The sequence below is a fragment of the Equus quagga genome, chromosome 1, assembly GCF_021613505.1.
Source record: "Equus quagga isolate Etosha38 chromosome 1, UCLA_HA_Equagga_1.0, whole genome shotgun sequence".
In the NCBI taxonomy this organism is placed as follows: domain Eukaryota; kingdom Metazoa; phylum Chordata; class Mammalia; order Perissodactyla; family Equidae; genus Equus; species Equus quagga.
In genome coordinates, this window is record NC_060267.1 from 161398985 (window position 1) to 161416831 (window position 17847).

The 17847-nt window shown below is 38.0% G+C and overlaps 1 protein-coding gene across 1 annotated transcript in view; it reads right to left on the reverse strand.

Moving 5' to 3' along the window:
• Positions 1–17847, reverse strand: part of KCNH8 (potassium voltage-gated channel subfamily H member 8) — a 337488-nt gene that overhangs the window by 70725 nt on the left and 248916 nt on the right. Inside the window, exon 8 of the mRNA XM_046641053.1 lies at positions 2495–2692. Within this exon, the coding sequence (XP_046497009.1) occupies positions 2495–2692 (198 nt within the window). The remainder of the gene's footprint in view (positions 1–2494; positions 2693–17847) is intronic.

The window sequence follows — 17847 nt, forward strand, 5'->3', positions numbered from 1 at the left end:
CATTGCTTCTACTTACAGTGAACAGCAGAAAATTATTTATGCCTTAACAATTTCTGATTCAAGACCACTCACAGTATAGTCTGTTGACCAATAGAGAGTAAACACAATTATCTAAGATTCTTCAAATGTCAAATTAGTAGGTTAAGCCTTGAGCATTTCCCAAGATTTCCAACAGGAATAGAAGAAACATGGGTAAATATTAAATAAGTATAGACTGTGTTTATTTGCAAAATGCTTGTCATTTTGCTAGACTGAAAGATGGGCCATTGAGGAGAGCACCAATTATATAAGTCATAACACTGGGTATAAAACAGCCATCACAGGGTCTGGCACATCGTAGCTCTTCAGAAAATGAAAATTCCTGTTCTTTGCTCCCTAGGCTGTTACTGCTCTTCATCAGCCAAGAGTCTGTTCCAATGGCTGCAGCCGCAGCATGCTGCTTCAGCAACTCTGCCACAAGCACTGTTTTTCCAAGAAATTCTCCGGATCCCGGGCCCTTGTTTCTCACTGCTTCTGAACTGCCTAACTGAGTTGGCAATTAACATTTACTGCCTGATGTTGTTAAAACTCTTTCCACATATTTCAGCCTCTCTCTTCCAAACTGTCCTTAAGGGCAGGTTTGGCTTTAAATTTCTTTGATTTCTCCACTGGCTGGATGACTCACTGCCCAAAGCCGCACATACGCATTTCCCATTTCCCATGCAAGGAAGCTGGTAGGAACCATCCCTTATTCTAAGGTTCAAAACTCTAAGTGATATTTAAGATTAAGGCCTTGAAGAGAAGATGATAAAACAGGCTTTTGGGGGAATAGTGTGGGGCAGAAAATACTAATAGAACCCTCGTTTAAGAGCTCTGGTCTAGAGGCCGACCCCGTGGCGCAGCAGTTAAGTGCGCATGTTCCGCTTCTGGGGCCTGGGGTTCGCTGGTTCAGATCCCGGGTGCGGACATGGCACCGCTTGGAAAGGTATGCTGTGGCAGGCGTCCCACATATAAAGTAGAGGAAGATGGGCACGGATGTTAGCTCAGGGCCAGTCTTCCTCAGCAAAAAGAGGAGGATTGGCAGCAGATGTTAAACTCAGGGCTAATCTTCCTCAAAAAAAATAATAATAAAAAAGAACTCTGGTCTAATATGAATCCTTTCTTGATCCAGGTAGACATCCACACGACCTATTCTCCATGATAGCAGTTTTATAATTCAGTGAGTTTCCATTTACGTATTTAAAGATAGAAGTAAGTATTCACTTGGGTTCAAACCTTGCCTCTTTTACTTACTGGTTGTATGGCATTGGGAAAATTACTTTATTTCTCCAGGCTTGAGATTTTCCATCCGAAAAATGTGGACAATAATAGTATCAGGCCTGGATAAGTTAGGAGATTCAGAAAAAAGAAATTAAATAGTTCAACAAAGAGAATTTACTATAGGGAATTGGTTTCCCTGGTGTCGGAAGACTGAATGAGCAAAAAGAGAGCATAGAAGTAACATGGATATAGTAAGTACAGGGAGGGAGGAGCTTCTGCCCTTGCAGATGGATAAACACAGGGAAGAAGTGGAGTTATCAGAACACAGAAGCCCAGAGGAGGAGCTGTGAGGAGCCACAGGGAACCAGGGCTCTGACTTTGGATGTGAGGGCACTCCCGACTGATGCAGGAATCTCCAAGAAGGCCCAATGAGACTGGTTCTGGGAGCGCCCGAAGATGCTGAACGCTTGAACCGCTTGTTGCTGCTTGAGGTGGCCTGCCACTTAGAGTACATCATACACATGAGAGGCAGGCAGTCCCTTCTCTGCAACTCCTGCTTTCTAGTTTCCCTCTGGTGCCCCCTATTGTCAGAAGTAACTGAAGTCGGCTGGCAAAGAATGAGGTTTGCAGAGTCCAAACCCCAGCATTGCAGAGCAGAATACAGAAGGTGAGTTTGGAACTCAGAGACGTTAATACAATAATTTTTCCACTTGTCAAATGGGATAGTAAGAATGCCAAACCCATAGATTTGCCTTAAGAATTACTTAGGGTATTGTGTTGAAGCATTTGGCACAGAGGATGGAGCATACAAGCAATTAATAAATGTTAACTATTTATTATTATTGTATTGGTGTTTTTTGTTTTTGTTTTTATTTTTAACTAAGTGATCTATCAAAGATCCTTAACTGACTACGTTAGTATTAACAAAATTAGATCACACTGACCTGTTTGGGACTATAAAATGGAATTTCAAACATATGCCTGCAATTGTGTTGGGAATACCAAGTGCCTGCCCTTTCAAAATCAACCATCAGGTAAATGGCTACTTCTAGAAAGTGGAATTTTTCGACATCACAGACTTTCATTACTAATCTGTATATTAAAATGTATATCACTCATTTCCTAATTAGTGCTTTTTAGAGTCTTCTGCTGTAAATCAATATATTTATATTAGGTTTTAGGACAGAGCCAACAGAACAGCAGCAGTGGCAGACTCTGCTTCCTTCTCTTGGTATAACAGAAGAATTTCCCTTACCACCGATCAGCATGGTGCAGATGGAGAAGATCTTTTCTGCATCTGTATTAGCAGAGACGTTCCCGAACCCAACACTGGTGAGGCTGCTCAGGGTGAAGTACAGAGCAGCAATATAGGCGCTTCGGATCGACGGGCCCCCCAAGGTGTTGTTGCCATAGTATGGAGACTCCAGCCTCTTTCCCAGCTCATGGAGCCAACCTGCAATGGAAGAAAGAACGAGAATTTAAGCCCAAAAAGTAAAGTCTCAGTATTAGTACATGGGAGTAATGATAAATGAACACCATTATTTGCTCAGGAGAAAGAAGAGAGAAACGTAAAAGGAAATTAAAGGCAAGGAATTAGATTCCACTGCTATAAAAGCAAAAGCATCACTTTTATGCAAGACATTCTGTATGATACACACAGCAGAGAAATATGCTTTCAAGAAAGGATTGGTGGGCACAGCTCAAAAGGCCACCCTAATGCAAGAAACTGCCTGTGGAGATAGGGCCCTGGATAGCCACTCTCAGTAACAGCATTGTGTATTTCACTAGTGCTTAAGCTCATTTCTCAATAGGAATTTTAAGAAATAAGAGGGTCGAGTAGGTATTTTTAAGCCCTGCATGATGATAAATGGCAACAATCACAAGAATCTAGACTTCACACAGGTGAGGTGGGCTTTATTTCTATCCTGTAAAACCTTTCCCCATTTTATTCACTTGGGATGATATCTAATTGCCTTACAAGTCTTAGGTCATGCAACTTTCTCAGAAAGCCTCCTCTGCAGGCTCATTCTGCCATTTAGGAGTGGAGGGGGAAAATTCTGTAACTAAGAAGTACCTGTAATAGAATTGGATGCCCTCCTACAACTGTTTTATGTTACTGGTATATATATATATATATATGTGTCAAAACTTATTGAATTAAATGCTTTAAATGTGTGCAGTTTCTTGCATGTCAATCATACTCTCATAAAGCTGTAAAAAAAAAAGCTATAGTAATCAAGATGGGAAATAGAAACTAAATATTAAAAATAATGGAATAATAGAATGGAAACAAAACACGAGACCACTTAAAAGCCCTTTATTGGAAATATTTGCCTTTTAAGATTCTATATTTTCAAATTCTTTGTGTGTGTGTGTGTGTGTGTGTGTGTGTGTTACAAAACACTTTGACAATTCAGCTCAACCATAAGGTTCATAAGACTTATGCTAAGGGATGTTATTTCATCCCTACCGATCACTACCTCCTTATAAACACTTCATTTAATGGCTGCCCAAGAAGAGATGAAAAGTATTACACTTTTTAACTAGTAATAGTATTGTCATTATCACCTAAAGTTACAAATTATGGAACTGTCTTAGGTAATTAAAATACAAATTTGAAACAACTGGGAATTCCTTGAGATCAGGGAGGAATTCTTAGTGGCAAGTACTGTGCCATGTTCATCCTTTGTCACTAGAGAAGTGTTTCTCAACCTGTAGCTCAGAAACATCAAGAAGGCTTGTTAAACAGAGACAGCCAGGTCCTATCCTTGGGGTTTCTGGTACAGTACATGAGGAGGCTGGGGGAAGGGCTGAGAATTTGCCTTCATAATATGTTCCCATCTGATGCTGATGCTGCAGATCGAGGGGACCACACTTCGAAAAACCACTGCTCTAGAACAATGGTTCTCAACACTGGCTGCCCCTGGGAAAGGTTTTAAAAATAGACCACTCAAGGGGGTGGCTCCATGGCCCAGTAGTTAAGTTCTATGCACTCTGCTTCAGATCCTGGGTTTGGTTCCTGGGTGTAGACCCACACCACTTGTTGGCAGCCATGCTGTGGCAGTGACCCACATACAAAACAGAGGAAGATTGGCACAAATGTTGGCTCAGAGTGAATCTTCCTCAAGTAAAAAGAGGAAGATTGGCAATAGATGTTAGCTCATGGCAAATCTTCCTCAGCAAAAATTATAAATAAATAATAAAAAAATAAATTAATAAAAATACACTGCCCAAGTGCCACCTCCATTTACTGAATTAAATTCCTGGTACCAAGCCCAGGTATTGGCATTTTTTAAAAGTTCTACAGTAGAGCCTAATGTGAAGATAATGCTTAGAACCACTCTTATAGAATTTAGCAAAGCAACTGACAATAGAAGCATTTAATAAATGTTATTTTTAAAAACTGAATGAATTAATGAATGTATAAATGGTTCTTGCCTTCTGTGATAGTATGAGATAATGTGACAACACTGGTGCAATATAGCAACATGTACATCTGTACTAGATTTATGCACAAAGTATAATGAATGTACTTTTTGATGATAGAGAATAATAATAAAATATAAGTTATACACTATAAAAAGTGATGCCCTTAGTAAGCTATGACCATTTACTCCATCTGGAGAGGCTTCACGAAGGAATAAACTCTAGATTCAAACACAGATTGAGATCTCAACTCTTCCATCTATCGGCTATAAGGATGACCAACTTCTTCGAGCTTCATGTTTCTCATTTGTGAAGATAGGCATGCATACTATCTAACTTGTAGGGTTGCAATGGGATTAAATGAAATGCCACATGAAGAAAATGCCAACCACCATTACCTGTAGAGGTTTAGTACAGAATACCTCTTTTCTCTCTCTTTCTTCTGTTACTTAAATTGGAACAGAGAAAGCACAAAATTCAGAAAGGTAAGAGAAAATAAGGGGTCAGCAGTAAATTATAATGGGAAAGGAAGGTGGTAGCCAACTGTATTCCATAGAACCCAGGGGCTGCATGTGATAAAATTTAGCATTTCTGAACTAATAGAAGGGAGAGAGAGAAAATCCAGGTGACAGTAGTTCTTAAAATTTAGGGAGTTATACACCCACTTGTGAATCAAAAGAAAGACATGGTCTTTTCCTCAGAACAAAGTACATGTGGAGACACACATGATTCTGTATACATATTCAGGTGGTTCACGGCCTCCTGCAGCCCTTTCATACATGTCTGCTTCAAAGACCCAGATTAAAAAGCTTGGCTTTTGGGGCCAGCCCAGTGATTTAGCAGTTAAGTTCATGCACTCCACTTCGGTGGTCTAGGGTTCACTGGTTTGGATCCCAGGTGCAGATCTACACACCGCTTATCAAGCCATGCTGTAGCAAGGGTCCCACATATAAATAGAGGATGATGGGCACAGATGTTAGCTCAGGGCCAATCTTCTTCAGCAAAAAAAGGAGGAGGATTGGTGGCAAATGTTAGCTCAGGGCTAATCTTCCCCCCCCCCAAAAGCTTGGTTTTAGAATTATAAGTGAAGAGAAAGAGGAAGTGATAAAGCTTGCTTTGATAAAACTTGGTTTAATTTGTATGGGAAAAGATTTAGAAATAAAGACAATTTGTCCAAGATTAATTAAAGAGATATCACAAAAGCAACACAAATGGGCATTTAAAAAATATTTATATGTGTGTATTTATAGGCATTGTAGGGAGAGTCAAGATACAGAGGTAAAATCAGGAAGCAGAGATGACATCTGAACACATCATTAGCCTCAGGATGCCCATTTCTGTAGAGAAGCACTCTTATAGGCATTTGACTCAAGCGTTGTCAACTGTGGACAACCACGGGATGCTGGCCAGCTGGTGGGTTGGCTATTTTCATGTGTCTTCTAAGTTGTGCTCTGAAAGGGATGTCATATCGTTTCTACTTGACAAAGAAGTGATTAGAGGGGCTTGTCCCTTTATTCCATATTGGTCTTTCCCGCTAATTAATGGGAAGTCTGAGCAGTTGAAAAAAATCATTTTACCCAGAGAATAAATACTGCATGACCTAATTTTTGTTTTAGTTGATGCACAAAGGGAAAAAAACACAATCAAGCCGCTGCTTCCTCTCGGCTGAATCAGCTCTACAATCAACCATGAATAAACAACTGGACCCGTCTGTTGATCTTGCACAGATTTAAAGAATTCATTTACTTCTGGAACCCAAAGTTCTCTCAGAAAAAAAAAAAAGTGAACAAACCCAGCCAATACATTCAGTTAAACCCCTTAATTGGCACAAAAGTGAAACATTTAAGAAATCTCTGAGCCGAATCAGTTTTCATATAATTTGATTTCGTTAATAAAATGGGGTCAAAGTTTGCGTTGGGACGTACAGATTACGTTAGATTATATTCCCACTCTATGCCTGTTCGTTTACATATGTGTGAAACTGCGTGCCTCAGAAGTGATTCAGGGGGCAAAACAAAGAGGAACAGCAGACCTACTTTTGTTGATATCTCTTTTCTGTCTAGCCAACTGTTCTGTCTATTTTCAGAAACATCTCGCTTTTTAAGAAGGGTTGCTACTAAACTGTGTTACAGCTGACAGAGCAGAAGCAATACAGATGATGAAAAAACCTGGTAATACAGAAAGGAGGTAACACTCACAAATGCAGAGATTGGCTCTGTGGGCTAAATAAAACTTTTTCATAGAACAGCTCGTTCGAAAAGAGAGCACATATTCCACTGTTACAAGACAACATGTCACTGCGCTGTACAGAAGAAGCAATTTAACCAATTTGGAAGCCAATCTTTTCTTATGCTGGAAAATTCGTCTCTAAAGGAAGGGATGTCCTAGAACAGTGTGTCTGCTTCTGCTGAAAATTTTTTTCTGAAGAACATTTTGAAGGAAAAAGCACACAACATAAAGTAAGATCTAAATATACCGAATATATTGCCATCTGATAAAAACAAGTAATATAAAATAATCCTATCATTACTAAAATAGATTAGATGAATAAAATAGAGTAGATTTGTGAAATAAATATAAATTTCAAAGATAGAATTACTTTTAAAGATTAAGCCTAGAAGAGCCTATAATTTAGCGTGATAATTCAGTCCATGAATTTTTCATTGCATACTTACCATGGGCCCAGTATTTTGCTTAATAACATAATTTTAACTCTAAACAGAGTTTCTTGTTATTTTACTCTTCAGGTTTCCTACAGTAATATACCCACTTTTACTGCACATGCGTGTGCATTCACAGTTTGTACAGATGTGGCCTGCTTTATATAACAAATGTGTCCTTGAAAAGTTTAGTTTACATTAGCCTTTGGTAAATTAACAGATATTTTAGATTTAATGAAAGGAATAGGAGCATTTTATTTAAGGAAAGCCCATGATGAATCTCAGTGGTCATACAAAATACTTCAGTAATATGAAAAACCATCCAGTAAAATGTAAACATATTAACTCAGATTGAAATGTGTATATAAAGATGTGTTTGTATGGATAGAGAAGAGAGAGAAAGGACTGGCACATGCATAATCACGCCTATAACCCAAAATGGTATTTTGATGACTTTAATATGAACGAACCATGCTGTAATAGGGTTTAGCTAAGAAGCAGGAATGGAGCCCTTGTTAGGGTTTTCTTGTTATTAGCAAGCTAATACAGTTAACATTTTACTGAGTGCTTCCTGGGTTCCAGACACTCCACTAGGGCGGTGCATCTTTCTTCTCATTTATATGCACTAACCCTATGGAATAGGAACAATTATCATCCATATTTGACCCATTATTTCACTAATCATTACAACTTAGAATTACTATCCCCATTTTAAAGATGAGTAAACCAAGGCTCAGAGATATTAAATAACTTGTTCAAAGTGGCAGTGTCAGGATTTTAATCCAGACCCGTGTGCTGTCAGGGCCCAAGGTCTTGACCACTATGCCACAGTACTTCACACGCCATATGTATAGACCCAAGAGTACTGGGGTTGCAGTGTAACTGAATGCCTTTACAAGCAAGGTGCCATTTTTTATTATGGTGCACATACACAACGGAGAAAGAAGTAGTCTTAGTTAAGGCTTTCCAGAAGAAGACCCTGAGATGAGGCCTTAAGTATAAGTAATTTATTTAAATGTTGAGTCCAGTATTTATCTCTAGGAGACAGTGCGGAAGGGACACAGAAAAGGGAAGGCAGCCAAGGAAGTATGTCTAGTCAAGCAAGTTACCACTATAGGCAATTCACTAACAGGCGATTGGAGCTTAATCCCATCGAGGAATCTCCAGAACAAGTGTAGAGCACACAGCCTTGTTAGCACAGGGGAACATAAGCACCAAGTATCAGCCATCACTGATTGACCCCTCTCCTGGGGCACATTAATTCCCCACCAGCGCCATGCCTGCTAGCAGAGGAGCCTTCACAGTTTGAGACAATGCCTCCGGCCAACAGACAGAGATCCTAAGGATGAGAATCACACAGACTGAGGGCACATAGAGGAGCACCAATAACATTTGCGACAGCAGCCAACACTTACCAAATGCCTAGTATTTTGCTAGGCTTTCATTTAACATTATTTTCTCCCAATTCTCACAATAAGTCTGCATTTTTTTTTTTTTCAACTGATGAGTCCTAACAGAGAAGATGCACAATTTCCTCTCTTCTTTTAGGAAGTATTGGAACTGAGAGGCAAATCCGTAACACTAACTTTCACATCCGTGATCTTCTTGCTAGACTGCTCTACTTATAAAGAAGCAATCATTTAAAATTATCTGTTTAATTGTGCTTGTTGAAACCATTATTAAATGTTTACATTTCCAGTGCCCACTTTTGTTTAGCATAGGGGAACGTGTCCCAAAATCATATCAGAGAAAAATGGAAGAATTATCCAAATACAATCCACAATGTAGACAGGGGATAATATGGTATTTAGAACCTGAACATTGGGGCTGGCCCCATGGCCGAGTGGCTAAATTCTTGCGCTCTGCTTGGCAGCCCAGGGTTTCACCAGCTCGGATCCTGAGCGCGGACATGGCACCTCTCCTTAGGCTATGCTGAGGTGGTGTCCCACAGACCACAACTAAAATATACAACTATGTACTGGGGAGATCTGGGGAGATAAAGCAGAAAAAAAAAAGAGAAAAAAGGAAAATAAAACCTGAATATTACTTTCACAGTGATCAAGAGGTTTCTAATGTAAATTCCAAGCATAGAAAATCCTATAGTTAACATTTGCTTCTCCTCCCTCCATGATTCTGAAGACTTACTTAATCCTCTTGGACTTCATCAGTGTGAGAGGTGGAAGAGCACTGTAATTCCTGTGAGTCATAGGCAGCAGGAGCTGGCTGCGAGAAGCAGAGCAGTGGGAGACAATGACTGCTATGGGGCACAGTGGGAGGACTTTGGGTTTTGCAGCCTGCTTGGCAAGAGGTTGAAGTGTGGGACTACTCAGTCACACAAGTGATTGAGAAATCCCAATTAAGTGTCAGAAGCCTGAGTGTGTGCATGTGTTTATGTGTGTATGTATGGGTGATGGTGGTGTGGCAATTGAGACCCAAAGCATTGGTGAGGTATTGGATTTACTGCTACAGATACTCAAAAAAAGTTGTTAACCCTGAACAAAATATAAGAGAAAAGCTTGAGATTTCATCTCCATCGTCCCTTAAAATATCTATACCCCACAGCACTGATAAGAAACATCGATAGGAAACATACTTGTCTCCATTCCTTAAGGGGTCACCTAATGCTGGCCACCATAATTTTTTATTTTGTTTTTGTTTTAAACAAACTTTTTATTTTGGGATGATTTTAGGTTAAGACACAAGTTGCAAAGAGAACAGACAATTCCTGAATATCCTTCACCTCGTTTCCTCTAAGGTTAATATCTTACATTACCATGGTACATTTGTCAAAAACTATGAAACTAACATTGTTGCATTACTACCAACTAAACCATGGGCTTTCTCTATTTTAATTTAATAAATAGAGTTAAGGAGAAGTTCAGAGACTTAGATTCCTAAACTCACTTTCAACCTTTCACCTCATTGCTACTTTAGAGGACGTGACCGAGGATAAGACTAGAAGAGCTCAAGGCTGTCATGGTGTTTGATATTGATTTGTTGATTCCACTAAGGAGAAGCCATCAGTAAATTTGAGGTCCCAATCTGAACAGGAACTCCATTATTTGGAATTCCCACTAAACACACACTTTGATTCTCACAAAAGATATCTTATATTTCTGAAGTGGTATAACTTACTTTGGAGGTGAAATTCTGAAACAAAAAGAACTACCCATAAAGTAGTAGACATTGGACTTTGAATCGGGAAATAGGGGTCCTAATCTCGGTCTTGCCACTAACTAATTAGATGTATGAATCTTTATGCATCAATTAGCCTTTTTGGTCTTCCATTTTTCAAACTTGCATATGGAGTGACTGGATTGAGTAATCTCTAGGTTCTTTTTCAGATCTAAGATTTTATGAAATAAGATCCTGTAATATTTCTTCACGAATGGTTGACTTTTTTAAAGCAAAATGCTTGTGTAATAACCTATGATTTTGTGAATTCATCTTTTATCTGTTTTTAATTATTTGAGTGATGATCCATCAGCAAATATTGATGGGATAAGGATGGAAGGTTTTTACATTTTGATGCATGTATCACTTCTGCTCTATTTCCACTGCTGAACAATTTTTCAGAGCAAGAAATATTATATGTGATTAGTACTGTCAAAAAAAATGTACCACTTGTGTTAAATCCATTCCAGAGTCACCATTCTCTGAAATCTATTTAAATTTGAAGTTTGTATAATAGAAACTTCCTGAATATTGGTTACTAAGGTATAGCGTTTCACTTACACAATGATTAACTGAAAGATTATGTACTTTTGTAAACTGCTAAAATTGGCCATCATCACATGCACCAAAGAACCAAAACCAAAACTAACCAAACAAAGCACTCTAGAAAGAATGAAAAACAATCCAAAACCACAGTTGAACAGCTACTGTAGAGTTTTCTGACTGATCCTAAGAAGAGGCCGCACACGCCATCTGTTTCCAGCCAACTGGGGCACTTCCAAATACTTCTCAAATCTCAGCTAAAAATAAAGGAAATTCTAGCAAAGATTAGGCTCATGGCTAAGTTAGCAGAGCATAAGCTATGAACTGTTTGCATTTAACCTTTCTATATAAAATGCTCACACAATTCACTATACTTTCAGATCTGTGCTCAACATGGCATTTTTTCTTGAGTGACTGTTGTAACGTTTCTTCTCATGGCTTAATTAGTTTGTGGGACATTAATATCAACATTTCAGATCGTAATACTTAGCTCTTAGAGTTGTAAGAAATTAAATTACACAATATAGAATTAAATCAAATAATATATTAAGTATTCAGCACATTAGGTGATCAGTGTGTGGTCTCCAACCATGACTGCACAAATAAGAATATTATAACATACTACTATTTTTACCATAAAAAGTCAAGTAATGGCAAAGCAAATTGATGCCAGAAAATACTGAATCAACATCCTACTCATTTTGTGTCTTCAGTACCTCACAATAGACAACAGCATTTGTAAGTATGAATGGTACAAGATCCTTCATTTCCAAGAATGATATGATTGTGTATATTATTTCTACTATTGGTTCATTATTTTCTACCTATGGAAATGGGATGCTGGATTGATATTTTATACAGATTTTCAATAATGAAGGATTTTAAAAGTCTCCGCTATTTTCAATAATTATAACAGAAACCCTTCATTCCTTTAAAACAACAGCAGCAACAACAATAACTTTTTATCTGTGCTTGCTGTGTGTAAAATTGCGCTCTGCTAAGCACTTTATGTGAATTCCGTTGCATAACTACACAATAGCCTATGAGGTAAGCTACTGTCGTGTTCTCCATTTTAGAAAGGAAGAGACTAAGGCACAAAGAGGGTAAGTATCTTACCCAGTGTTACACAGTGATTAAGTAGCAGAACTAAGATATGAAAAGGTCAGGCAATATAATTCCAAGACTGAAATTCATTCATGCCTGAGCTCAGAGTATCATTTACAAAGACAACTTGTCATTCAGTCAGAAAATTCTAATCCAAGAGCTCACCACTTGCACCTACATCAGGACAAAAATTTGTTCCAGGAAGAAAATTTGCGATAAAAGTAGTTGAGCCTAGACAAACAATTTTATTTTATTGGTATGCTAAAGTTTTTTTCATTATTGCCCCCAATTTCCTTCTTGTCCTGTCTTTTCTTTCAAAGGTTCAGAGTTGGTGCAAATCTAAAGAAGAAAAATGAAGTGAAAAGTCCCATGTGTGCAAACCATTTCTCAGCTCTTTGTAATAGTTGCCTGGCAGTCATTTAAGTTAGAAGCATAGGGCTTGACATCCATTAAAAAGGAATCTCAAGTTTCTTGGTTTGCAGAACTTCAAAATAAAGTTCTAATTACATTTCTTCCAAATACATTAAAGGAGATACGTTTTGTAACATCTCAATTATAAAAGTAACTCTAAAATAAATTAGACCATATAATATGCTAGAATGTTGTTCAAATTATCCATTAATGAGTCCTCTGGATTTTATTTATCTTCCCTTGGTATTGAAACAGTTCTAAAGGTATTTTCTTCAAGTTTCTAGGAAAGCCCCAAGTCTCAAAATGGAACATCAGCTTTGAGGTGTCAGCCTTTGTTCTCCTTTAGAAGAGCTGATTCTGACTCAGATGTCTAGTAATGCATTTAAAAACATATAACTAACTTTGTTTGATGGCTTGATGGGGTGTGAAATACAATAAGGAGTGGGAATTTGCATGAACATTCCAAAATAAGTTTTTAGCCAGCAGGTGGCTGAGTGATTTGGCTTGAAGTAAACACAAGACAATGGGATTGTGTCAGAGAGACCTAAAGGGTGGCATGGATATTTTTAAAAATGAAAAGTAAATTGAGCACAGAGAGACAACACATAGAGTATCAAGAAACACAGGAAGAATGAAAAAGAGAAACATGACTATAGAGAAGTCTATCAGACCAGGTAGCGCAGTTGACCTTGATAACCCAGAGGCAAGCACTGCAGCATATGGCAGTGCAGAAGAAAGCTTGTCTTGGAATTATATTGCCTGACCTTTTCATATCTTAGTTCTGCTACTTAATCACTGTGTAACATTGAGTAAGATACTTACACTCTTTGTGCCTTAGTCTCCTCCTTTCCAAAATGGAGAACATCACAGGAACTTACCTCATAGGTTATTGGGAAATTATAAAGTGCTGAGTAGAGCACATTTTTACACACAGCAAGCATAGAGAAAAAACTATTATTATTGTTGCTGCTGTTGTTTTAAAGGAATGAAGATTTTCTGTTTTACTGAAAATAGAGGAGACTTTTAAAATCCTTCATTATTGAAAATATGTATAAAATATTAATCCAGCATCCCATTTCCATAAGTAGAAAATAATGAACCAATAGTAGAAATAATGTACAAAATCATATCATTCTTGGAAATCAAGGATCTTGCACCATTCATATTTACAAATGCCACTTTCCATTACGAGGTACTGAAGACATAAAATGGGGAGGATGTCAACTCAGAATATTTTCTGGCATCAATTTGCTTTGCCATTACTTAATTCTTTATGGTAAAAATAGCAGTATGCTATAGTATTCTTATTTGTGCATTTGCGGTTGGAGATCACACGTTGTTCTCCCAGTGTGTTGAATACTTTACATATTATCTAATTTAATCCTATATTGTGTAATTTAATTTCTTACAACTCTAAGAGCTAAGTGTTCTAATGTGAAATGTTGATATTAAAATATTGGTATTTATAAAAGTTAAAGTAAAACATGACCCAAGTAGACATCTCTTAAGGAGAAGGACCAGGTTTTGAATCTGGGTTTGTCTGAATTGAAAGTCTTTACACTTTTTGACATGCTGTGCTAGCTCCTCATCCTTCTTGTCAGTCAAGGTTTGGTCTTAATGCACATCTGATTGACTTCATCTCTTTCCTAGAAATGGCTAGCCCAGTGGATTTTTCTCTGTAGCTGCTCTTCCCTTCCACCTGCAAATGGAAATTTTCCATATTGTCTTCTTCTACTTCTTACAGTCACCATCATTAGGACATATGGTCTGGAGACCTGGTGTTATTTTTATTTTGAGCATGGAAACTTTTGTGATGTTCTTCACCACCCTCTACCCCCCGGAAGTCCTAGCTATTATTCCAAAGGTAGTTGGCGGGAATTGATGTGTTAGCGGTCTATGTGTGCAAAGGCTTGGGTAATATAAGAGCTTTTTGGAACCACAGAATGAACTCTCAGCAACTTCCCAATGCTTCATTTTACAGAAATAGAACTCTTTGGTTACCTTCTTGTGGACTTTGCAAGAGATTTTATATAGGTCAGGCTTATGCTTTACAGAAATTAAAGACTACATAGCTTTTGTTTTTCTCATAAGAACCCACTTTCTTATGTAATTTCTTGGACCTTATTAAAAATATTGGATAAACTAAGCACCTTGAATCATGGTTTAACCATTCCATTCACTGTCATTTGAGTTTTCATTTCACCCATAGATACCAACTCTCTGTTTACAAATCCATTATTTGGCATCTGTAATGCCTTTGTAATGGATGTGAAACAATGAAAATGAGAGCAAAAGATGGTTTAGTCTCCACCCTGGTACACAAAAGTTGGTTTAAGTCACATTAGAACCCAAGTACAGTATATAGCTTGTTTACACAGTTGCCTGTCTCACCCTAACAACTGGGACTAAATGGGTTTATACTTTTATTGGATAGTATCTTTTGAAAACCCTTCAGTCCAGGTGCAGGAAAATATGTTTCAAATTCCATGGGACAGGTTTTGTAGGTGTCACTCAAGGAAAAAGCTGTCCAACTTTGGCCATATAGCAGAGGTAGCAAGAGACACAGGGATGATGGGAACAGAGAAGTCCAAGAACTCCATCACATCTTGGGAAAAATGGCTGGAAGCAACAGCAGCATGACCTGGCAGGGTGGAGGGAACAGTGGCAGGGACCCTTCAGGAGGAAACTAAGCACCCAGAGCCCTGGTGAGCCAAGGCATTGGTGGACGGAAGGATTTGGCTCCCAGTTCCAACAAGAGCTGAAGATCCAGGAAAACATGAGTTACCCCATTATCACAGCCCTGGCTCTCTCTAAGTCTGGTGCTGAGCCCAATCCGCCTCCCCTGGTCCTCCAACCTTCAGCCCTATTTCTACTCCCTTCTTCCATAAGGTCTAAGAAATGTTTAGAAATATTGTTATCAATGCCTTCAACTTCACCCACTCTATGAGGTCATCTTTTTCAAGGTCATATGACACCACTTCCTGCACCTGGTTTCTCTTTCCTGAACACCCTGCAGCTTGTCAAAGTCTATCTTTGATGTTTACTCTCAGAATCAAACACAATCAATTTTTTTTTTTTTTTTTGGTCAGCAATTGCCCCTTCAAGACAAGACTTGACTTGTCTTGGCTAACTTCCTGGCAAGAATGTTAAGCCTTTGAATAAATTAGCAGGAAAAATTATTCTCCACCATATATGCATGTGTGTGTATGTGTGTGTGTGTGTATGCGTGTGCATGTAACAGGGAAATCACAAAGAATATAGGGGTGGACTTAAGTATAATTCTTTTTAGAGTCAGGCGAGTTCCTTCAGCTTTATTTTGAGAATACTCATCATGCAAAAAAAAGATAATGCACAATTAAAAATTTTAGAAATAATTTTTAAAGAACCAATAAAGCAAAAAGTACTGAGGCTTTGAGAAACTTGGAGAAATCTCTTGGGATTCATCTTAGCATCCTTCAATCTGCCTACGAGGCCAAGAAATGCAGAAGCATGAGAGATACTTTGCAATCTTTGGAGAGGCACATGCTAAAGATTTCAGGTTGCTAACGTTCAACTCTTATGTTGGCATCTAGATAATAATTTCTGATCTAGATAATAATTTATAATCATTATGAATCATCATCACTGTTGCAACACATAAACATTTTTAAGGATCTTGTAGGATATTGGAAAATTCTCTCACCTGCAGTGATTTCATTTAGTGGGTATTTTTACCCCCTCTCACTTTTCAGTAATCTATGTAATCAATTTTTCATTCTCATTGCTTAAACCGATCAATCGCTTAGCTCCTTTATCCCCCGACTGGAGGCCTTACCGCCCTTTAATGTCATATGATCATCTGCCTGTAGACTGGCTGCTCCCTGAGAGTAGGGATTATGGTCTCCCATATACACTTGATTCCCAAGCCTAGCTCAGGGTGTGGCACCCAATACACACTCAATGCATATCCTTCTAAACCATAAAGACCACAGAATAGATCCTCTTGTCATGTATACAAAACAGGCTTTGGGTTTGCAGAATGACTTGGACTATAGCCCCACCACTACTTAACAATTTGACTTCTGGTAAGCTAGCATTTTAATTTCCAACTTCTTCAACTGAAAAAATGGAGCTAAAAATGCCTCCTTGTTTATTAAGAGGAGTGAAGAAGATAATTTTGTAAAACATCTGTCATTGTGCCTAGGGTATGATTACTGCTGAAAATATTGGTTTCTTTTTACCTCTCCTGTGGTCTTCTCTCACTTTGTCACAAATAATATATTATTCAAAAATAAAGTACTTTTGTAAATTAGAAGATGAGTTGACAATTTTCATCATATATCATGTATATAATTAAAAATGGACATATGCCATAGGGAGATTTGTGTGTTAGAATAAAGTGACCCATAACTGTAGACCGAGAATAAAATATATTGAATATCTCAAAGGTGTCACTATCACTTGGCAAAACCATATGTCTCCTGATTGATTCCACTAAGGTGTCTAAAAATTTGAAAGAGGACATTTTGACTCAGTGTCCTGATTGCAATGACAGTGGACCCCTGCCTCCATCTAGATACATCGTTTGTTATATCTCATGTTCTTTGCTCCTCGTTCAAAAACATATATATTTTAATTATTTTATTCAATTAATAAACATGAGTAGTAGAAATGAGACAAATATAGTTGACAATGTTTAAAACAGTACATGCTAAAAATGGTTAGTTCCCAAAATAAAATAACACAAAAGAAGCTGATTAAAATCAACACTCTTGGGTCCGGCTCCGTGGCCCAGTGGTTAAGTTCGCAAGCTCCGCTGCGGCGGCCCAGGGTTCGGATCCTGGGCGCGGACATGGCATTGCTCCTCGGGCCACGTTGAGGCGGCGTCCTGCATCCCACAACTAGACGGACCTGCAACTAAGATATACAGCTATGTACTGGGGGCGTTCGGGAAATAAAGCAGGAAAAAAAAAAAAAAAAGATTGGCAACAGTTGTTAGCCCAGGTGTCAATCCTTAAAAAAAAAAGAAGAAGATTGGCAACAGTTGTTAGCCTAGGTACCAATCTTTAAATAAAAAAAAAAAAATTAAAAAAAAATAAAATCAACACTCTTTAAGAACACTGAAGACGGCAAACATTCATTGGGGAAAAAGTACACACAGTAGAAATAGTCAATAAAAAATAAAATCCACAATAGCTAAAACTGCACAGAGTAAAATTTGTTATTGACAAAAAAATGGTGGAAGAATTAAATCTTCTTGACAAAATTAGTTCTCTAAAACTTAAATTGAGAAAATTGGACTTGGTAAAAT